Raw genomic sequence first — 24,359 nt, forward strand, 5'->3', positions numbered from 1 at the left:
GGGAGGCATTCAGAAGACCTTCTCTTTTACTTTTTCATGAAGATGTGTCATTTGTTCTAGCTTTTCTTGTGAGATAAGATACATTTCCAAACATTTACAGTGTATGACCTCGGTCAAGACGTGGCGCGCTACAGGCGTCACCTCCATGCCTGTGGGAGTGAAAGCAGGCAGGCAGCAAGCAAAGATTGGCACTTTCAAGGAACAGGAGCATTTTTCTGGCAGCCCAGCAGCTGGGGTTCACACTTGTGGAGCTGGGGTGAGGTGGGAAGGTGTCCCCAGTGATTCCCAGAGCAGATGCACACACAACACAAACCTGCGTGGGCAGAGCTGGCTCATTGTGGGTAACACTGGTGTTCCTGTGGGAAAAGTGCCCAAATGACGAAGAGGACTGAGGGTGATGTGTTGAGGATCCAGCTAAAGACATGTCCAGCTGGGGTCACCACCATTTGAGAAACCTACAGAGAGCTGACAAGAGCACCGAGTGACTGGAGTGCTGAGAAACAAGCTTAGGAAAAAAAACCCAGAGGAAAGCATTGAGGAATTTTAGAATCTGTTTAGGCTGGAAAAACAAGGGTGAAACTTGATAAAGGTCTTTTAATATAGAAATGTTTTTAATAAAAAGGGCAGGGATCAATTATTCTGCATATTCTGCTCTGCTCTGGGGGAATGATGTGAAGAAATCCACTTAATTGGATATGAAGGCTTTTTATTCTAATTTTTCACACAGGGAAGCAGAAGAACAGGCCTATGAATATTGTGGAATCTGTTCTCAGAGGTCTGAAAGACCTCCAAGGGCACTCAGACATCTGTTGATCATCTAAGTGTATTTGATCTCTGTTCAATGCAAGAAGCTCTTGAGCCCTTTCCCAGTCCTTTGTACCAATGATTTTGCAAAACACTGGGCTTCATAAAGCACAGGCACATGGCATGGCCATGAGAACAGATGAGGAAGGGAGTTTGTTTGCTGAGTGCTCACCAAAGGATACCTGTAGGTCTGAGAAAAGGAATAAGAATCTTCTCTGCAAATTAGCAGTCCTGCTTCAAAGACTTGTCTCAATCATCACTGTCTCCTAAAAAAATAAATGACGTGGCTTGCAGATCCTTGAAGTTCAGAGCAGAAAAAGGGAAAGCATTGAGTTTGGCCAGACTGACTTGGTAAGAAACAGAGCAGTAGTTCAGAGGTGATTCTTCACCCTTACACAATGACTTTAATCTAAGAACCTTAAAATATTAACTCTTCAGTGCAGGATTAAGTTTTCATGAGCTAGGTGGCAATCTCACAATATTTTACAGAAGGGTGCACAGGAGGTTGAGAGATGTGTTTTGCAGAGGATTTGATCATCACCTGTGACTGAAATCAAAGAAGTCGCTCTGGGATAAATGAAAGCTAGAGATGCTCAGATTCCTCAAATCAGTCCAATTGTCCCTTGCAATTAGTGAATAAAGAATAGAAACCTAGAAGTACAGGCTTTCATTTCATACCAGCTCCTGCCAGTGGATGTGAGTCATCAGGGTGTCTTACAGCACAACTGCTCATCACTACAGAAGCCATATGAACCAGAAAGATTCCACACTCTTTAGATTGAATAGACCTGATGCAAACTTCTGTCACAAACACAACTGCTTTCCTGGCAAGTTTCAGGCATGCAGCTGATACTGAAACACGATGAGTTATTTTAAAAGTCACTTGTGTAAAATAAATAACGTGCAGCATATGTTATGTTTCAGGTTATGAAAACATTCCACAACAAACTGGCTTAAAACAATTAAAAACCTTTCAGTCAATGGACAAAAGTTCAAGCTGTAACTTTTCTTGAGCTGCGTCTCAAATTGCCTTCCAAGCATTTGTCTTCATGATATGTGTGTTTTCAGATGTTGACAGCAATGTTCCACATATAATCTGTTTGAAAATCTCCACACAGATTTGCTACTAGTAGAGACCTCAAAACTATGACAGAAACAGGCTAAAATGAACTTTTTTTGTGTGAGATGATGCATGATCAGACAAGAACAGTTCATACACAAAAACCTGGAAATTCTGGCTTTATCCAGCACTCTAAACTCCAGCCAGGGAAGTTTCAGCCACGCAGCCAGAGACTGACTGAGGGAAAGTGTGAAGGCACTGACAGGGGGAATCCAAAATTCTTTTAGGTTGGGAAAGACCTTTAAGATGACTGAGTCCCGTCAAGAAATTCAGGGGAGAGCAGCAGATGAGGAGATGGAATGTCTTGGTTGTATTTAGATTTTGGGAAACCAAGGCTGGGCATTCCTGGTGAGGGAAAGGATCCCAGCACTGCCACAGCACACGCAGTCTCCTGATGCCTTTTAGTGTTACACAAAGAAATCTTGGAACATTCTTTTGCCTTTCCCTGTGTCTGATCTTATCTATTCAGTCTGAGCTGTATGTGTGGTAAACAGCCAATTCTACATCAGGAGCAGCTGCAACACTTTAACTAATCAACTTCTGCATTTTCTCTTTACTTTTATTTTTTTCCCTTGCCACAGTCATTTGGGTCTGTATGAGCAGAACCAGTAAAGCAAAAGGCTTCATAATTCCAGGATATTTGCTTTGAGAGGACAGATATAGGAATGGCAGTGGGGTGGATGGGGAGCATGGAAGGCAGCTGTTATTAGCAGCAATTTATCTATTACAAGGGTGTAGACATGACACCTAAGAATGGGGGGCCCATATTGCCAGGCATTATAGACATGCTATGGGAGCCAGAGCTTCCAAAGCAAACCAATCTCACCAGCCCTGGGAATGGGAACAGGGGCCAAAGACATGAAATATCTCATCAGGATTACAGAGAGGGTCAGTGGCAGAGAAAATATTGAGCCCAATCCCAATACCCAGGGCAGGCTCACTTGCTGTATCTGAATGAAGCAAATCATCAGTGCCTGTCAGCTGTGGGGTTTGTTTTGTAGCTGCAAGCTGATCTGGAGTCATGACAAATCTGTTTTCCCTCATATGCTGCTAAACTATCAAAACACATGTTGACACACAGAGAAACGCAATGAGTGGAGGCAGCAGAGTCCTCAGCCAGCAGCTGAGCATGTTCTGGCCTGGAGGGGTTGTACTGATACTGCACAAGGGGCCACCTCAGCTCTGGGGCTAGATCTGGAGCAGCTTCAGGCTCCCCCACTTGTCCTGGGCTCCTCAGGTTGCCTCTGGTGCCTCAGCAGCAGAAAAAGGAGAAGTTTCCTCCCTGGGTTCCCAGCATCCTTCCTCTTTGGAGCTGGGATACAAGCTGCAGTCTGGAACTGTGCCTTTCCTTGGGAAAACAGCAGCCTCTGAGGTTTCCCTTCTGACAGGTGCATAGGAAGTATATGAGTTATTTTTTGGCCCTCCTGTTAGTCACCAACAGGGCCTGCTATCTGGCTGTACCTTGTTTTTCCTCTTCTCAGCAGACATTTTTTGTAGCTGCTCCTTTCTAGAAACCGCATTTGTGCTCCTGATAGTGGCAAACAAGCAACTGCCATGCAAGTGGTGTGAGTCAACATGTTTCCTACACACAGCTCTTCTGTCCAAAGTGTGGTTTCCTTGGAATGTTGACTTGTTTGATTCAGAGAAATCTGGGGGCATAACCACAACAGGAGTTTCGGAGCAACAAAGGAAAAGGCTGCCTAGACTCAAGAAGGAGGAAATTCTTCCTGGCTCCTATTGGTGACCAAAGCTTAAACACCCAAAGCCCCATAGAAAGTAATTTTGAAATAACAAATTGTCCCATGAGACAAAATTTAGTTGCTTCATCATCTCCTTTTGCAAGTCCAGTGAATCAGCTGCAGACTTTATACTCTTCAATTAAACAGAAACACTCACCACAATCCCAACCAGTGACAGGGTTTTTGGTACAGCTTATTTTATAGCTCTAAACTGGTCAGCACAGAAGATATGCTTTTGACTTCAATTAGTGAGAAATTGGGCCTCACAAGAAGTGCTTGCAGAATATTTTCCTGGATCTTCAAACCCTAGTTCTTTCCTAGCCATACTTTTAAAATTATTCTTTAGAAACATGCTCATAGAGGTTTCTTCACCAAAGAAACACATTTTTTCCTCCTTTTTGTAGACATGCTCATAGAGGTTTCTTCACCAAAGAAACATATTTTTCCTCCTTTCTGTAGACAATAGGTTTATTGGTAGAGGGATGCTCATAAACCAGCCAGCTGAAATAGTTTTAAACAAATTTGCTTTTAAAGCAGGGGAAAGGAAAGTTTTGCTTTGTTTGTTGTTGCCCTTTTTCTGCCTTAAAAGCATTTTGCACCTGGATTAAAGGATGGAAACGGATGAAATAACCTGTCAGCAGGATGAGGAGTGCAGCTTAAGGAACAGAAAAGAGCAGGTTTATATCAAGCAGGATCTTCTGTCCACCCCACAGTGAGGCTGCTTACAATCCTTTGGAGTGTCACAGAACCACTTTTGTTAACAACCCAACAGAGCCATGTCCACAAGCAGCCAGATATTTGATAAAGCTTTTTGGGAGAACAATGTATTCCCACTATTACTAACAGCAAACATGACAGGACAATTCTGAAAGCTTCTCTTCTCAGGAAGATTTTTTTCTCTTGTCACATGTGCTTAATAGGTTTGGACAACATCCAGTGTCCAGCCTCTTATCAGGACCTTCCTACTTCTTTTAACATCCTCCTGCACTGATGGATGGCCTAAACATTAGCAAGCAACCTTATGTTGCAATAGTCATAGCTTGGCTTCCTCTGGTAAACCAAATGTCATTTGTTCCATTAAAAAAAAACCAAAAAAAAAACCCCAAAAAACCAACAACCCCTAAACAGATAAACACTCACTTACAACCTCAACGTTACTGAATGGCTTTCTTGCAGGAAAACAAACAGATCCCTGCTTGAATTCACTCCTGAGACACAAGGCTGTAAACAGGAGTAACCCTTCCCTTGCAGGCTGGAGCCTGATCCACACTGAGCTGATGTTTTGCCATCACTTGCAGGGGGGGATTCTATAGAATTTGCCTTCATCTTTTTCCATTGGCAGGTCAAAATCCTGAGGAAAATTTTGAATGAAAAAAATGAAAATCCAGAAGAGAGTCTGGGAAGGTCTTGCAAAGAATTAGGAAACAAATGAAACAAACATCAGGCAGGAGCCAGTGGCCCACTCACAGACAGACTGGAAACACCCAGGAAGGCAAACAAAATCACTGCTGGAAACAGGGCATTCCCACATCACCTGGATCACACAACCCATTAGCAGTCAGATGGTAACAGCCATCTGCAAGGAGCTGGGAGGGAGGACATTTATTGTAGGCAATGACATGTTGTTTGCAGTGGCATATTCCACTCTTCCTCACTTTTGCTTGTTGAACAAACAACATCAGTGCAAGGATAATAAACTTGCTATGTGCTTGATTTTTGACTCAGGTCAGAGTCTGACTTGGTTAAAAAAATAAATTAGCATACAAGCTAAAGCTCAGCAAGCAAGTTAAATGACTTTTTTCAGTGTTGTTGGATTACTGGGGGAAAAAATAAACATTAATAGCTTGAAGTGTCACATATCCACATTTAAATATGCTGGTTATTTCTAAATCAATTTGTAAAAAGACTTTTCAAAAAAATCTCACTTTTTACAATAATATTTTAAGGAAATGAAATATATTTTTTTCTGTGGCATTTAAAACCCTGTGATTCCTGGTTCCATGTTAAATTAGCACAGTCTACCAGCTTACTGATTCTTCTAGTTACATCATCCCAGCCAAAGGTGTCAGCCTTAGGCATCTCACTGGAATTTGCCTGACCTGTTCTTGAGAGGCTACTCAGATGCTGAAGTCTCCAGATGTTTTTCCAGAATCCTAATTTCCTATTACAAGGGAACCAGGTGAGAAATAAGGTTTGATTAACTTCCATTCTCACCATGAGCTTCCTGATTCTCTGCTTTGTTGGCGTTGCCTGTTACTGCTTCTGAGTTTAGCACATGGAATCCTGAGCTCAGAGACACATTTGTTGATCCATTACACTTTTACTTCCAGAAATCTGAAACTGAACCAGCAAAGCTTCAGCAAGTGGGGGAATGGATAGGTGGGCAGGGTAGGTCAGGACTTCAAAGGACTCCTGAACTATTGAGAAATTGTGCCCAGAAACCTGGGTGGATATGCCATGCCAGGTAATTTAATGTATTCTGCATGACACCTAGCACGGAATTCACCTCATCACACTTTAATCACCTAAAAGCTGAGACACTCAGAGCCTGCCCAGGCTCCCTGCAGCCAGTGGGCAGAAAGAGTCATCCCATGTCTCCCATCCATCTCCCTCCAAGGCTGAGTGCTGGGAATGCAAGGGGCAGGACTCACCAGAGGTCTATTTTAATGTCATCCTGTGCAAACACACAAAAGCCATCTCCTGCAGATTCCTGGATGGTTTGCAAGTCAGTGTTCCAGACAGCTGGAAAAGGCTGATTCCTTTTTTCCCATGTGAGCAACGTTTTCAGGCAGAAAAGGCTGTTTCTGGGAAAGCTGAATGGACCTGAAAGTCTTTCAGAATTAACTTCCCTGGCCACTGGATAATCCATACAAACCAAATAGAAGTCATGAGGGGCATGCAGAGGGGATAGGGAAAAGATGACCCCCAAAACAGGGAGGAGAAAACTATAATTAGCATATTCATTAGCCAAGGGGAGGCAAATAGAGCCTTCCTGCTGCCGGATAACCCTGAGCAGATCTGCTCTTTGTTTGCAGAGTCCCTTTGGATGGGCTGGCTGCTCTGAGAGGAGCTGGAGCAGGCTGGGGTCTGCCCTGCCTCACAGGCAGATGGAAGCCAGGTTCACATGTGTGGCTGACATCCATTAGTGGAATTGAGTTTCCACTGTCCAAAGGGTCAAGTCGGAGCAATTCCAGCAAACACAGGGAAGCCAGAAGGCTTCTTCTCAATGAGCAAAGCATCCCAGTGCTTTTCCTGACCAAGAATGACAAACAGTGAGGAGGCATGAGCACTGGGGAGTGTAACCTCTCCAGAAAACAGGGAAAGAGAAGCAGAGCTTCAATAGCTCTGATGAGCACAAAACCAGAGGAGGTGATGACTCCAGCCCAGACCTTCTACCAGTCTGAGCAAAGGCATTGCAAGGACAGGACACAGGGACCACCCAAGGACCTATTCTGGGGCAGCATCATCAGGGCAGGGCAGGCTCCAAGTTGTTTCCATAGTCTCTCCTACAAGTTTGGCACCACTGCAGGAGACAGAAGCCCTCAGTAAGTGTTTAGTTAACTAACATTTGTATTATAAACAGTGGGTAAAAGATGAGGAAATAGGACTTGAGCAAACCGTGAGAAAAAAGCCTTTTTGCCTGAGACCACAGCAAAGGGACTCCTAATCAAGGCAACACTGTGATTCTTCAGATTCCCTACCACACTACATTACAGCCTGGCCTCAGTGGCAGACAAACGTTTATTAAAATAAATCCTGACTAGAAAGCATTAATTTGAGTAACACAGTTGCCATTCTGCCACCCAGACATTTTCCCAGAACTGAACCTGGGAAAGATGAGCTTTTCCAGAGAGCCCACAGAGAAGGTACTTTCCTGGGCTCAGACACAGTGATCAGCAGAGATATTGATTGTGCTGTCTCTGCAGCAACAACAGGAATTATCCATTGATTTCTCTGGAGACTGGATTATGTATTGATTATGTGAGCTGCAAAGCAGAGGCCTAAGTAATGCTATCATGTCTGGCTAAAATGGTGCTCGTGGAGTAGTGAAGTCAATAGAAAGGGGAGATGAGAAATCCATTGAGGTAAAGGGCAGAGTCCCAGGGTAATTAATTAAATGGCAAAATTCTGGCTCAAGTGATGCCAGGATTTCTACTTAAGCATTTTGCATCCTGAGAAGTCCCCTAATAGGAGCCCAAAGGATGCAGTGAATAACGCTTTGAGCAAGTAAATAATTCTGGCCCATCCCGAGCCCATGTAACACTCTGTGGACAGACAGGCACCTCATTCATTGCTTACTTCAATTGGGTCATTAATGAAATGCATAGGGTTTAGAAAAATTTGAAAACTAGCTGTGGAGATAACTCCTGGACCGAGCCTGAAGGGGCCATCCACTGCAGCCAGTGAAAAGAGATACTGTGCTGGCCTTTTATCAGCAAGATAATGAGCTTACAGGGGGACAGAGATGACTTGCTGGATATAAGTGACATAAGCTGAATTTGCAGGAGAAAGATAACAAGGTAGAAAACAGCCCCTGAAGGCTCACCTTTCAAAACACAGAGCCTCTGTCTTGCATTAAACTCTGCAGATTGCTTTACAGAAGCTTAACGTTTCTATCTTCCACTGCTCCCCTTAGAGTGGCATTCAGCTTTTGTTCTGGCCGTCCCAAAAACTAATTATAGCATGTTCCCTAGGAGGCATTTAGTAAAACTAAACAGGTAGAGGAAGAGGTCTCAGGACTTGAATCCAATTCTTGGTATGGTGTGACCTGCAGGACTCAGCCAGAATCGTTAAGAAGTGATAGATGGAACTTCACTGGTCAGCAAAGATGACTCACCCAGAAGCACAAGTGCTGAACTTTGCATTTATTTTGGAGCTGGAAATGGGAAGGAGGGGAAGAAATCCCAAGGAGAGAGGCAAAGGTCCTCGTTGTCAAGATCAAAGCAATGGCCAAAAGGGAACTATCAGAGGATGGTGCACAAAGATGGGAGAGGTGTCTGTGAGCAGCAGCCTGGCTCAGCCAGGTGGCCTGGCCCAGCAGAAAGCCTCATGTGTAATTTTAATTTCATCTACCCATCTTATGGAGATGTTTTCTTCTCCATAAACATCTGGTTTGAGAGAAGGGCACATTCTTGCCAGTAGACAAGTGGAAGGCCAGGCACTGCTGACCAGCCAGAGGCCCTTTCAAGGGACTTTTCCCTCCCTTCCTTATCCTATAATTGGTCATAAAAACAAAGCCATAGTTTTGTTTACCAAAATCCCCACCGATAGCCTCAGACTGGTGTAAGGAGGTTATTGCTGTGCCCAGCCAACCTCTTGCAGCAAAGAAAGTGCAAACATGGCCTTTATTCTGTGCATTTCCTGGAGGAAAGGGTACTGGACAGGAATTCAGATAAGAAAATTCATGTTGTCGCTGTTCTTCATATTCTGTGAAGTATTTTAATGGGGATAACAATACACATTAGACATCCTGTTCAGTAACATTTTTAGTACCCAGCTGAGTCCAAATATAAACTATAATGGCATATGGAGACTGTCTTAAGAGCCATTTCAAATCAATTTAGTTTTATATAGCGTCTCTTCAAGTCTCTCAAGGTGATTTACAGTGAAAAAGCAAATAGTGGGATAGTGATTTAGTGGAGTAAGGCATGGCAGCTGTCAGGCAGGAAGGAAAAAATGCTGCATGGAGACGTAAAACTCTAATTTAAAAGCAGTACAAAGGTAAATATATCTCTTTGCTCTTCCAGTACAAGAAGCAGTCAGGTAATGAAGCCAGGTTGGGTTCAGTTTAATTCAACAGTTCAATGGAGCCATTTACAGATGGAACTGGACCTAAAACTCAACCTTTTCCACTCAACTGCTGAGATTAGGAAAAAAAACAGGGAAGAAATATTTGTGACCAATTCATTTTACCATCATATTTCACAACCTCAGAAATTTCAGACTTCCTGTGGCTTGGACTTCTGCCCTAGGGGCTTATGAAGTCAAGAAGGCAGCTTTAAGTGTCTTTTTCATGGAAATTGTTAAAGCCTTTTTTAAAGAAGCAAGACTCTAGTCAGGAAACCTTGGCCTGGCTGGTGTGACAACCATTGTGCTGCTCCTGTGCACGGAGGAGGAATAATTCTTCAGAGAATGTTTCCCTCAGCTACAGGACACCCTTCCTGTGGGTTTTTTGCCCTCCTGCTCACCCCTCAAGTGAAGCTGCTGCGGAAGCCATGAAAACACTCATATTTTGGTGTTCCTAGTGTGGAGATCTTACATTTCCCTTCCATCAAAGAGCTCAGAACAGGCTGTTGGATGTGGCTGTTTCAGTGAACTTCAGGCAAGAGAGAGGGAATGCTGCTGACTTCCTAGGGCCTGGGTACACAGGATCCTGGGACAGCTCAGCATGGAAGGGACCTTTGAAGATTTCATGGGAGAGGTAGTCTAGATGAGATGATGCAGTGCCCAACAGCATCCTGAAAACCTCCAGTGATAAGGACTCCACCACACCCTTAGGGAGGTTGTTCTATATACTTCTTGTTTGAGAGGCCTAAACCATCCGTGTTTCCTTCCACCTAAACCATCCGTGTTTCCTTCCACCTAAACCATCCGTGTTTCCTTCCACCTAAACCACCCACATTTCCTTCCACCTAAACCACCCACATTTCCTTCCACCTAAACCATCCACATTTCCTTCTACCTAAACCATCCACATTTCCTTCTACCTAAACCTTCTACATTTCCTTCCACCTAAACCACCCATATTTCCTTCCACCTAAACCACCCATGTTTCCTTCCACCTAAACCACTCACATTTCCTTCCACCTAAACCACCCACGTTTCCTTCTACCTAAACCACCCAGGTTTCCTTCCACCCAAACCACCCAGGTTTCCTTCCAGGTGCCAGCATTTGTCAGGATTTGTCACTGCTGCTGCCTGCAGGTCAGGGACATGGTGGAAGCCTGACCTGCTTGTCCACCAGGATTAAGATTTCAATTTTCCAACAAGCAGGTAGGGGCTGTTCAGGATGCCAAAGCTGTGGAGAGCCTGAGCTGTGATCACTTGAGAACCTCCTTGCTCCAGCATGCTGGCAAGGGCAGGGTTTGCTGAGTGGCCTCAGGGCAGACGTCTCACAGGCTGTGACTCTGTGACTCACACGGGGCTGGGAGTCCTGCTGGGATGTCTGCTCATCTGGGAAAGTGCCTTCTCCTCCTTTCTGCTGTGCAAGAAGTGTATGTTTTATTAAATAAAGTGCATGTTCCCTATGCAAATGAGCGCCCTTTGGAAGGGTGATACACTGACACGTTTTATGTTAAATATGTATGCCCTTTAAAAAACGAAGCAAGAGCTAAAAATCATTTATAAATATTAAAGAGTGAGAAGTCTACTTTTTGTTTTCACTGTGTTTCTGATCCTGCACTCTGGGAAAAACACTCCTCACATTATAAGACTGAATTATCTGTCCAAGAACTAAACCTGTAATTTATTCTATCAGTCAAGCTGTATGTCACGCATTTTTGGATCAAGACAATCAGGTTCTTTGAAGCACAGACACACACCTACTTAAAAGAAGCTTTCAGCTGAAAGCAGAAGACTCCAGAAACAGCAGCAATTTGTACCTTTCAAGGAACTGATTATTAAATAGAGAAATGCTGATTCCAATGAAAAGAAGGTTTCTTTGCTGGCCAGGATGATGTTCCATTAGGACATTTGGGTCCAGATTCATCTGCTTGGACTGCGGACATCAGTCCTTTCAATCATTGACTTCTAATGGCATCAAATGTGTCCTTTGGAGATACTTATTTCTCTTTCTTGACAAGAAAGGACAGTAGGCCATCTGCAATCCTAACCTGACTACCTTAGTTAGGTATCTAAAATGAAATTAAATCAATCCAGGCCTTTGTTTTTTTAAAGTATTCATTGCTTGGGACACCTATCAGAAAGTCCAGTATCCAACCCATTGTTACAACACAGTCACCCTTGCCTCCAGGAAGCATTTTCTGCTATGCAAGGTTTCCACATCCCTCTGGGAACAAGCAGAAGTTTCTCATTAAGGAACAAAAGTGCAGCAAGACCAATGCAGACATTAAAGCACCACCAGCAGGGAGGCAGTTTTAGATTACCAGTGAAGGAGGGGAGCTCTGTGTTTCACAGGATCACAGAATGGGTGATGCTGGAAGGGACCACTGGAGATCATCCAGTTTCCTTCTGCTCAGAGTTGTTAAGGTAACTTGCAAATACCAGAAAAGTCTCAGGGCAGACTGTAAATATGCTGTGCCAATTTTACATACTGAGAAACCAGGTACACAGGTCAAATAAGAAGTCCAGGGCATGGCAGAGAATGGAAACTCCAGCTCTGGAGTCCCAGTATTTTTCCTTCCTGTAACACCACTGTTCTTTGTTGATGAAGAAGCAGCAGTTTTCAGCTTGGTCTTCACTGCACATTCACTAAATTATTCCATGTACTTCTGGCTGCACCATGGATGGCAGGAGAGCCACTGGACAGCAGTGAAGGGCTTTTGGAAACCTGCAGCAGGACTGGCTGAAGTGAAGCAATGCTATCCTCCCCTCACTTTACTAGCTCTGCTATCAGCAAAATGCCTTTCTCCCTTTCCAGATGGGAGCCGGAGCAGTGGGAAATATTTTCCCTCAGAGTTTGTTGCTCTGTTGACAGGAATTTTAAGACAAAAGGTCATTTTGGTGGATTTAAAAAGCAGTGGAACTTCGTGCCCCTAATGAATGGGCAGCAGGAACTTATACTGGCAGTGCTCAATGGCTGCACATGAAACTAGCCAGGCCCAGTAAATGAAACCAGATCCCAAAATGCAGCCTGAGATAACTGAAAGTATGCATCAAAGTTTATTGTAGGAAAATGACTGAGTGGAAAAAGAGTGGTCTGCTCTGCCCCTGCACCTCCAAAACATATTGTACCACTTAAGCCCTCTAGAAGGACATCTGCCAAAAATGTGATTAATTCTCCTGAAGGTCAAATGTATTACTTTTGTAAAATAGTTGAAGCAGCAGTTGTACGTCTTTGATTACTCTTACGAAAGCAACTCAGGAAAAATCCCAGGATGGCTCTTGTGTTTGAAGCTGCTCTTGTGTTTGAAGCTGGATGTTTACTGCTTACTGGCAGTGACTTGTGCAGCGAAGGTGAAATGTGGTCAGGAAATGATTGTAACCCCCCCAGAAGGGCTGGTCCCAGAGCAGCCTGTCCCAAATTCCAGCAGCACATCCTGTGTCCCTGTTTGGAGTGCCACCCTGTGGATGCTGCTCCCAGGAGCTCCTCTCCTTCCCACAGCCACAGAGGAACACTCAGGACCCACCCTGGGCACGAGGATGGGTGACAGAACCTCTGAACTCCCAACCCCTCTGTCCCCTGCATGTCCCCAGCCTGGGGGAAATGGGGCTGGGGGAGAAATGGGAATTTCTGTACCAAAATACAGCGCCTGTCATGAAAAATAATTTTTGCCTGTTCTTTCTACACAACAGAATATGAAATGCCACCACCACTTCTGAGCTGGATAGGAAATAATTGGGGCACCTGTTGGTAACAGGTCTTTTGTATTACACCCCCAATGCAGAGCTTTGTACACTGAGGAGAGACCAGAGAAGCTCTCTGCTCACCTACAGATGAATTAAGCCCCTGCTAAGTCAAGTTCATCCTCAGAAGTCCCTTTCTGGACTGCATTATATTTTTTTTTCTCTCTGACTGTTTGTGTAAGACTTGCAGGTTTATTCACTGGAGATTGCCACCATAAATTTTAGGAGTCTGGCTTACAAAGCCTGTAACAACCTTGTTTAGTAAAGGTGTGCCGTGCAGAATTCCTTCAGTAATGCCACTTTGGCTGCCCCTTACCTCTGGGGTGAGGTATTTCATCATGATTTCCTTTCCTTTCTCTCCCAGCTTTTCATCTGGAGCAATTTCATATTCTGCCTGGAACAGACATATAAAAAATAAAAGTCAATATTTGCACTCATATTTCACCATTATAACTTCATTTTGGATGTGGCCTTAACAGAACACTCTGTATGAAAAATCTGAAGGACAAATATCATTTTCTGGTGGAAGTAAAACCTGAACACACAATCTTATTAAAAACCTTCCACAATATTTTGACCAGACCCTAGCGGCGCATCTTCTGGGGCTTTGTCTCTTAATTAACACCAATACCATTTAATTAATTTATATTTTATAACCTTGCAAAGCCAGCTTTCAGAAAGCATTCAGTGACAAGAGACATCAGCTTCATTTGGTTTTGCTCAAAAGGAAGGTGGACACAGAAGGTAAAATTATTTCTCCGAGTGGTAGAGAATGTGAATGTTTGTTAACCCTTGGTATTTCAAGTGCCAACTGAATATATATATATATATATTCTTTTTTGTTTAATGTGTCTTTTCTATATATTTATGCCTTGACCTTGGTCTAACAATACCTGTGCAAAGCAGAGAGACTTGCCCATCACTATTAGTGACCCTTGGCTCAGCCCCTCCTGATTTCTTAGGCAGATTTCTTAGGTCCAAGAGGAAACAAGAGAGACCACTTAGAGGAATAGGCACCATAAGGAAAATTCTCTTTGGCTTCCCTAGTGTATTAAAAAAGGGAGCACCCCATCCTCACACCCTACCTACATTTTAAAATTCTGACTGCTCTAGGTATTGAAGTATTACTGAGTTTTGATGAGTTTTGTTTATATTAGAAGCAAAAGAAGCACAATGTGTGTACCGTGCAGATATTGATCACTTCATCTAAAGTTTTAGATCCATGGAGGCATTTGAAGGAAACACATGCTGCAGGGGAGCCCAGTGGCTAAATGACAACAAGTTCTCTTAGGGACATTCTTGGCACTGCTTGGGATATGAAGCTTTAGCCTTCAGGTCAAAATATTTTCCAGAATAAAATAAAATAAAATTTAAAAAAAAAGAAGACAACAGCCTAGCAGTTTTCATGACTGTATTAAAAGAAGGATCCCAGAAAATCCTGCCAAGCCAATTAAATAACCTGGTCCAATACAAGCTGTCTGTGATGATAAATGAGGAGGAAGCTTAACAAAAAAAAAAAAAAAAAAAAAAAAAAGGTAAATCAGACTGAACTGGCAAACACTTGGAAGAAGAAATTTCAGAACTATTGCCCATTGGAAGATGTATGTGCTGCTCCAGGCTGGATGCAATAAATCTGCAGGCTGGCTGTAATGGATACCCCAGCTAAGCAAACCCAGGAATGACATGGAAACCACAATGTAGTAATAATGCTATTCCCCTTTCTCTCTGGCCAGGGCTCACTAAGCTATTGCAGCTCAGGTCTGGAGCTGCATATTTACACACAGGCATGGCAGGTAGCTTGAACAATCTGGAATTATGATCTGATTTGGTTTGGGAAATGATAATGGCCACAAATAAGAATGATGAAAAAACAACCAAAAACTAGAACCTACAAGTACAGTACTTCTTTTTAAGTGACAGTTTTGGGGATGCAACTGATTAGGTTCTCATAAAACTTAATTCAAGGGTTTAAAAAAATATTTTATCTAATTTCCTGTCCTTTTAGATGGTATCTGAGTATGGGTCATTTCAGCTCCTAAACTACAGAAACTCTGAAATGCTTAGAGCATCTTAGCAGCATTTTTCTTCATGATTTCTCTCTCCTTCATTTTCTTTCAAATTCTGATAATATATTGTTTCCCAAGCAAATAAACCTGATTATAAGTCATCATCTCCTATTTGAAATGAACCAGGGAGCTGTTGAAAAATTTGTCGTCTTTTTTGCCTCACATAACCTATAACAGTTACATCCCATCAGAACTGTACAACAGGAAACAAATCAGGACAGACCAGAAGGCAGAAACTCAGCAAGAAGTGACGTCTTGAAATGCAATTCCAACATGGGAAACGGGATCCAACATATGCAGAGCTAAATGCACACCTATACATGCACAGAGGATCTTGTTCTGCCTCAAGACAGACAGCATAGAATAAAAGGAAAGTTAAATTACACTTGCATTTGACATTCCCAGAGAATGTGACACGGTGGCGGCAAAGGTGGGAAGTGACAGACAAGTGAGGATGTGAGAAGAAACCATAAGTTCCAATTGTGCACAGTGTTGATTTCACTGCAGGTCTGCACTAGAAGCCTGTTCCATTTTGTCCCTAATCTCATTATTATTTCTACCTTCAGTGCCATTTTTGAGCAAACAGACCCTGGTGCATTTGCAGCCAGGACCTGTTATTACAGCAGATAGACAGGGATGTCCCCATGCTCTCTCTGCCACCTGCCTGGGAAGCCACCAAGGTCCTCAACCCCTGGTCTTGTGCTTAAATCACAAGATACCTCCCCTTCTTTCCCAATGCTCAAAAGCACAGTTTTTCTTTCCCAATGCTCAAAAGCACAAAAGCAAATCCGTAATTGCTAGAAATAACATAATTTCTTATAATCCGTGGAACAAACTATTTTCCATCATTCCTTTGATGAATCCAGGCATGTGTTTCAAGGCTCCTGCTCTGAAGTCTAATAGCTTCCCCATGCCCTGCTTGGGTCAGACAGGGCCCTATTCATAGCCCATAAATGAGGGGAGGATTTACGATCACCCTGACTCCGTGGGACAAGCTGCAGGGAAGGCTCTTTCTGTGGGCAGGCACAGATTCTCCAGCCCAAATGGTGAGAGGATGTGGGCTGGCCACTGTCTGCTGCTAGCTTTCCTTCTGGCTGCTCTTTTGGAGGCAGCAGTCATGCTGGTGGCTCCTTCTTCCATGGAAGCAGCCGTGGCTGGGCGGGGGAATGGGAGTGCAAAGTGTCCCTCCCTTTGGAGCAGCTGCCCTCAGGATGGGCTGAGATCAAGGGAAAAATGCTCCTCAGCTGGGAAAGGAGCAACATCCAGCCTGGTTGTGGGGTGGGACAGCCACAGGCTCAGGGACAGCTCAGGTCTGGGGCCTGTGATGGATGGAGAGCTACCAGGGCAGTGACACAGGGACCCCACAGGGGCTCACATTGATCCTGACACATCAATTTATGGAGTATCTGAATTTTCACCTCAATATTATTTGAGCTCCTGAAACTGCACAGATAAAAAATATGTGAAAATGGAAAAACATATCCAAAGAGATCTCTCTGCAGATCTGGAGGATGCTCTCCCACAGCAGCATGGCATGGCTGAGGGAATCATCACCCCTTGTACCCACCAGAAGATGGAGGTGGGAACAGACACTCTCACCAGAGCAGTTCTGGCTTCTTGGTAAAAGTCAGGAACAGTGGAATCACCTTTTGAGCATCTGCAGGAGGTTGCTGGCATTTCAATCCCAATTTTTCACCTCCACTTTCTCAGCTCCCTCCTCCGTTATCTGAGAACATCTCTCTGCTCAGTCCTTTCTCAGACTCCAGGCTCTGCCCTGCTATTGCTCTGTCCTCAGTGCCTGTCCTTGCACTTGCCTCTGCTGGAGATTTAAAATCTGTGACTGAAAACTGGAAGGCAAATCCCAAACAGCTGGGATTCATAATAACTCACATTTCTAAATGAAAAGTGAACTTGAAACCATATTTTTCATATTTAAAGGCAGGGCAAAGAGAGCCCTTTCAACTGTTTGAAAACACGTTTTGAGTTAATGAGTTTGTTGATACCAACAAACTGGCATTTCTGATGGGAAAAGCCTTGAACAGCTTTAAGACACACACACACAGATGGTTTATATACCACAAAAGGGACTTAACCAAATGAAATCTCCCTAACAGCAAGGCAGGGTTTTCACAAATGGCATTAAATGGATGCTCACTCATCCTTTCAGCCCAGGTAAGTGCCATGTCTAGTGAAGCATTCAGCTGAAAAGTCCAACCGAGGAGATTGTGCCTCTCACCCTGAGCCCAAATATCACAAGCAGAAACAACCTGGAGAGGCAGCAGGGCTATTTTCCTCCGGAGGATCTATTCCTGTGTGACTCCAGTGCAAAAATGTAACCTTGTTCACATTAGAGAGAAAATAATGACCAAAATTGTCCACATTCTCCACCAGTCAACCTAAATCTGGTCCACATTAAATTGTTAAAAGCCCTCCCTTGGCAAAAAACCATTATGAATGTGAGTAGATGAAGCAGGAAAGGGAGTCCAGAAGTGAAAGCCTTCATTTTAATGACGAATGAAAATCACAGGAGAGGAGAAGGAAGTGTCAGGGAATGTGCTGGTGAGAAGGGGACAGGAGCAGGAGGTCCCCGCTGAACTGAACTGCCACCTTCCTGTGCTGGAGGCACTGGCTGTGGAGAAGCAAACACATCTTGCTAGCCCCTTGCCTGCTCACTGACCTGCCTTTTAGCACAGGAAACATTTCCCCCCACACTTGATTCAGATGGCTCTCTTTCAACGGCTCCAACGTTGCTAGAATATTTGTAAGCAGAGCACAGTGAGCTTCAGGGCTGTGCGTGACTCCTTGGCTGAGGGCTTCTAGAGGAGCCCATGTAACCACAAACCATCTCCATCTAATGACAACAGCTCGTGCTCACACAGTTCCTCCATGTGAATGGCTCCATCGGGCTTTGCTGAGCCATCCAGGGAGATCTCTGTGGTTCCAAGCACCCAGACCAGCACGTGATGCCTCCAGAGCCCCACGGGAGCTCGGAGCATATTTCATCTCAGCAGTCAGGACCTCTGCCATGAGCTTGTTTGCACAATATCTGCAGCAAGAGATGGCTGTCTGTCCTTACAGCCCTCCTGCCAGCTGGGGGAAGGGGCTGCTGTTGCTCCATTTCCCAGACAGACAGACAGACAGACTGACAGACACACTGACAGGTCCCACAGCAGCAGTGGGAACCAAACACCCACAGCTCCAGCAGTGCTGTGCTGCAGAGCTCTGCATCTCTTTGTTCTTATCACTGTTATCATCTAGAGTTGGGGCCTGCTGCTTACAAACCACATGTCGTGTTAGTCTGGGCTACAATCGATTGTGACTAATTACCCAAACATTGCTCTCACAAAACATGGGGAGACTTTATGCCTCTGAGCACTTTCCTCTCAATTACTGGTTGAAATTGGCCAAGGTATTCACAGGTCTCAGAGGGAGCTAACAGCTACACGCCTACATGCATGCAGAATTCAGTGATACAAATCCTTTCTCTTCAGAAGGCAGCTTAACAACTGTTTAACAGAAAAAAAATCCCCAAATCCTGCCATAATTACATTTGCAGGAGACTACTTCAAAGCAGGTTAGGTATTTCACACAACAGCTGACACAAATGTCCAGTCAGGAGAGGATTTTTTTTTTGTCTCTTTACATATTCTGGTCTGCAAGGTCTGGATGATTCCACCAGCCTTTGGAAGCAAAGGTGTGAGAGAGCTTAGTCTCTCACAAGGCTGGTGAGAGGTTGTTAAATGCCTGACTCAGCTTCTGGTTTTCTCCCAGAAGCCTCAGTCACTTCTTTCCTTGCAGACAGTTGAGTGCAAGAGCACAAAAACTGAATAAAATATTGGGAGGCATCAAGTACTGGCTTCTGCCAGTGTCTTACTGTGCCACCTGGTAAAGTCACTTAGATGGGCACTGAAAAAGAGAGGTGGTCCTACCTTTCAACGTGCAAAAAGCTCTGTAAGTCCCTCAAGAACAGCTCAATATTATCCCCTTTTATCTTTTCCCTTTATTTGACATTACACAAAAGGTAATTTTTGCATCTTGTGTTAGAAAAATAACTGAGAGAAAAGAAAATTAAGGCTCTTGGCTTTTCCTGCTTGTTACAGCAGGTGGTCTAGAAAAGGTTTCCCATTCCTGGTGGTCTCAGATTAGGGCTGTAAAGTCAGACTCCTGGTCTCATTATAGGGCCTTTTTTGCCTAACATAGGGCTTGGCTTGAATCCCACCACTCACTAAACACAGTGTGACCACGCTGGGCAAATTTCAGTAGCAATCATCCAATTTAATGGCCAAGGGCTGTGTTGCTTGACCTTAATATTGCCTAATGCAGGGATTTTTCATGGGCTGGGAGCAAGCTTATACAGAATAATTATATTTGAAATCAATAATATTTGAAAATTTAAAAATTAACAGCAGTCTCATTTGTTTATTGATTTCAAATATTTAAAAACTGATTCAGACTTTATTGAACACTTTTTGTGATGCTGCAGATTTGCTGTTGTTACTGCAGGAGTAACATAAACCTTAAGAGACAACATGTCCTCTGCAGACTGTTAATTTTACAGCTTCAGGGCAATCCACACATTTCCCTATACTTCAGAGTAGCTTCACCATGGTGCAAACAAAACAATTTTATTCCTGTTGGTGTGCATTGTTTTGCTTCTGAGTTCAGTGTTAGCCAGGGAGCGAGACCCTGTGGGCACTCACAAGCGACAAGTTCCTCTAGCTCTTTGGTACCATTTCACCTTTTGGCTGATCAACACCTTCCCCTTACACAGCAAAGGAAGTGACTGAGAGCCTTTTCCACTGTGAACAGCTGGCAGGACACATGGCCAAGTGCTGCCAGACTGGGAAAGAGCCTCAGGTCCCCCAGGGCTTGGGGGTGATGCTCAGTGGCTGGGTTAACTGATGGCTCACTGGGGTGGAAAATGGAGCAGATTTGTTCCTCAGTGACCTCAGTCAAGTTTTTTCTGTACTTTGCGCCTCTGTTCTCCTATTTGAAAAAAACAGGGTGATTATCAGGGTGTCCTTTGTGAACCATCCTGAACTCTGTGGATGAAAAGCCTTGGTAAGGGATATTGCAATTATTACATTCCCCATCCTCTCTTGTCAGCCCATTCTCAACTTGCCTTTCCTCCCAGTGCCTCCCAGCAGGGCAGGCTTCACCCCCATCAGCAGACAGTGCTCACAGCAGCTCAGCTGCTCAGGTGTTCCCATGAAAGGAGGCCACAGCAGCACTGTGGGGGTGACTGTCCTTACCCTCTCTGGTGGCTCATGTCCCTGAGTGTCCCAGCGCCACCAGTGGCGCCAAGCCGATGCTGGGGCCAGCCCTGTCCTGCTCCAGCACTTCAGACACAAAATCCCACAAAACAGTGATTTCTTGGGGTCAGAGGAGTCTCCTCTGTCAGGGGAACATTGCAAAGCACCCCAGAATACCACAAGAACTGACTTACCACCGAGTCAAGGAACCTGATGCAGCACTCGAGCTCGGGCCGGGTCTCACAGAACTGCCGAAAGAGGAGCCTTCCAATGGGCTGCTTCTCACATATGCTGCAGTAATCTCTCTCTGCAGGCAAGAAAGAGAAGAACAGAAGCATGAAAATGAGAACAGCTCTGCCTTTTGGGTTGTTCATGAGCTCAAAGCATTGCAAGTGAGTGCACGACTACAACCCCAAAATCACACAACCTCCTTCTCCCTGCCACCACGTTTCAGGTATCCAAATATAAATATAATTAATGGCTTTAGGACTCAATTAAGAGAGGCTGAATTTTGTTGGTAAAGGTCAAGCAAAAGCCATTCAGCTATTATGAAAAAATAATTCCACATTTTTCTGTGGTGGAAATGTATGCAAAGGTACAGCTCAGACTGGTGGTGCTGGTGGCAATGTGGGGAGCAAATTACAAGTCCTTGAAATATGAGTCATACGTTAAAGGGCAGAAAAAGCTGGGATTTGTGGAGATCTTCCTGGATGCTTCCTAGATATGCACTAAAGTACTAAAGTGCTCCACATCTCTGGAAATGCTTAGCCTACTTTCAATTAAACAATTATAGTAAACACTGCATTTTCAAAGGTTTCAAAATTTCTGCTATTTAATTGCTGAACATTAAGGAATGGATAGAGCATATGGCATCTGGCTCATTTCAGTTTAACACAGCACTCCTCACAGAACTGCATTTCCCCTCAAAAGCCATGTTTAAATGCCATTCCTCTGTGCTGGTGCATCCACAACCATCACTCACAGTACAGCAAAAGGTTCTTTGCTCATCACAAGGACTATCAGCAGGAGAATATCAGCATCATTAACTGGCATGGCACCAGCACGAATGCCAAGGGCTCTGGATATTTTTCTGGTGAGAGCAGAAAATCCCCCAGCCTGCTTGGAGCAGCAATACTTGCTTGAGACACGTTATTCCTCTACAAGTACACACATGTCAAACAACATACTGTGTTTCCTTAGGCATTCTTCTCACCACCCTCCTCGCTGCCATATGGCACTTGCTGTTATTATGGAAACAACCAGCTTCTAAACACATAACACAGCACTGCAAACAGACATACCAAACCCACACAAGTTGTCAGTGCCTTGGCTATTTCTCTCTTGGGCCTGCAGTCACTCCTGCAATGTCTTTGATTCCCCCTCTGCTTCGGCCCCCATGCCCTTCAGCTCCTCCCATTCCATGGATGAAGGCATCCAAAGCTGCCCTTTGCCATTGAGGCACCCAGCTGAAAGACCTGCTCAACTCAGCTTGTGCCCTGGGGACCATGTTCAGAAAAATCAGAATTGCCATAGAATCATGGAATGGTTTGGGTTGGAAACATTGGAAATGGGTTGTCCAAGAATAACAAAATGGTTTGGGTTGGTAGGGATCCTAAAGATCACCTAATTACACATCCCCTGCCATGGGCAGAGCCACCTTCCACTATCCCAGGCTGCTCCAACCAAACTGGCCTTGGACACTTCCAGTGATGAGGCACCCACATCTTCTCTGGGCAGCTAATGCCAGGGCCTCCCCACGCTCTGGGGACATTTGTCCTGAACAGAAAATGCTGTTTGAGGTGCTGGATTTCTGCCCTGTACCTGTGTGACAGCAGGCAGGAGCAGCCAAGGCTGCCTCACCTAAGGGGAAGGAGGGAGCCTGCCCAGTGCTGCACCTGGCTGCACTTCAGGAACTGATTCCTGAAGCACTTGGTCAGGAACTTGGTCCAGTGGTCACTAGAGACATGGATTGGGGATAGCTGAAATGGGCTTTAATTCAGTCTGGTCCTGCTCTGGTTTGGTCTTCTGAAGCAGTTGGGAACAACATGCCAGCAGCATTTTTTCGCTGGCACTGCCATTTCATTTTGGATCAGGATATCACTCAATCTACTGAGAAAACTGCAATGTTTTGATGCCCTCTCACAAGCAAAACTGGATCAAAATCACTGTGTAAATCCTAACTTCACCTTCAGTCAACTATCAGCAGCCACCCCCTGGCACTGGTTTGTTTGCCTGAGCTGGAGCCTTCAGCATGGAACACGATGGCACTGATAAGTGTGGTGGGAAAAGCAGCAGGATCCCTAGGACATGGAGCAGCCTTGGGGTGTCCTTCTGGGTGCTTGTGGGGTGTCCTTGTGGGTGCTACCAGCTTGTGCTGCTTGACCAAGTGGCATTTTTAGTGAGTAACTGCTGGAGGGATGTGCAGACATGTACAGCACCTTAGTGGAAGTGAAGGAGTGAGGAGAGTGGATCAGGACAGCCCTCACAACATCCCAGAGACCAGCACGAAGCCAGAGGCTCAGGTGAGCTCTCCTGGGAGGTTTTTGAGGTTTAACTACATCTGCCTGATGCTGGTTTCTGCTGCCTTGACTAACCAGCTCTTGTGAGGATATGAATACAACATACACCCTGAATACCAGCAGCACGCGGCCTGCCTGGTGGCAGGACTCAATCCCTCCAGAAGCTCCCCCGTGCCAAAAAAGAATGAGACTGTTTGGATTCATAACAGAGTAAACCAGAAAGGGACAAACACAATAATCAGCTGGTTTGCCCCATGTTTTTTCTTGTACAACATCATTTGATAGACAGTGATAACTGTTGTACAAAATGCAGTTAGTTTATCAAAGTTGTTATGACACGATGACACCCAGTGTAGCAGAGGATGATCTTCTACCAAAAGGGCCAGTGAGACCAGGTAAATTAGTGTGTTAATTGCACATCCATAACTTCATAGAACAGCAGGGAAAGAAAACAAGCAGCTAAACACTACAACATACAAATAAACAGATAGATATACACAGATAAACACAACATAAATAAGACATGAGCACAGACTTCCTCTTACTCTCCAGAACTTGGCCAGCACATGAGAAGGGTGACCCACTGGTAACAAGGAAAAAGGAAATACCAGAAATAATCTCAGAAAATGCAACAGCCAGAGCAGCTCCCTGGAGCCATCCACGCCTCCGTCATGGATGTACCAACACAGACAACAAACACACGACAAAAATGCTTTCATTCCTTGTAGGTGACACAAATTATTTTCTTAGGCCCTGATCTTGCTGTTGGCCTCACCAAGTCAGCTAAAGGAATCTGCACTCAACTAATTCTTGGGATGCATGGGCCCGGAGCGGACTAAGAAAGAAAAACACGTCTGAGCTCAAGCTGGAAAAGGAGTGGAAGGTTTTATTAGAGCAAGAAGTGTTTCAGCAGCGTGCTGCACCCCAGAGATGGGGCCGGGGCACCCCGAGCCGTGCTCAGGAGCTGCTGCAGGATGGGGAGGGACGGGGAGGCGGGCGGGCACCGCAGCCAGGGCTCTCCTGGGCTGGGGCTGGGCCTTGGGTCGCTCCCGTTCCGCCTGCCAGTAAAAACATCCATCCCGTTTCAAAAGTTTAAAAAATAGAAGGAATGATTTCCTGAGGAAATGGAAATGTTAAACACTTGGAAGTGAAACCATATGCTTGTGATGATGAAGTGTAACTAAAACAGCTCTGAGAGTGATATCTTTGGTAGTCAGACCCTCCTGCCTCAGCGCCATCCTGTTTAACACCTGCAAAGTCACCCAAAATGGGGGTGAAAGGCTGGGTGGGTCAAACTCTTGGGAAAGCAGACACTTCTCAGTGACGCCAAACTC

At 44.6% G+C, this 24,359-nt stretch overlaps 1 protein-coding gene across 2 annotated transcripts in view; it reads right to left on the reverse strand.

Moving 5' to 3' along the window:
* GRK5 (G protein-coupled receptor kinase 5) overlaps window positions 1-24,359 on the reverse strand; it is a 156,199-nt gene that overhangs the window by 39,967 nt on the left and 91,873 nt on the right. The window contains exons 3-4 of one of the 2 annotated variants that reach the window (XM_063163111.1): window positions 20,701-20,813; window positions 13,505-13,582 (exon numbers count right to left, since the gene is read on the reverse strand). In XM_063163111.1, the coding sequence (XP_063019181.1) occupies window positions 13,505-13,582; window positions 20,701-20,813 (191 nt within the window). Of the gene's footprint in view, window positions 1-13,504; window positions 13,583-20,700; window positions 20,814-24,359 lie in introns of those variants that run through there. The other variant, XM_063163112.1, reaches the window with a different exon arrangement.

Source organism: Melospiza melodia, chromosome 9 (genome assembly GCF_035770615.1).
Source record: "Melospiza melodia melodia isolate bMelMel2 chromosome 9, bMelMel2.pri, whole genome shotgun sequence".
Classification (NCBI taxonomy): Eukaryota; Metazoa; Chordata; class Aves; order Passeriformes; family Passerellidae; genus Melospiza; species Melospiza melodia.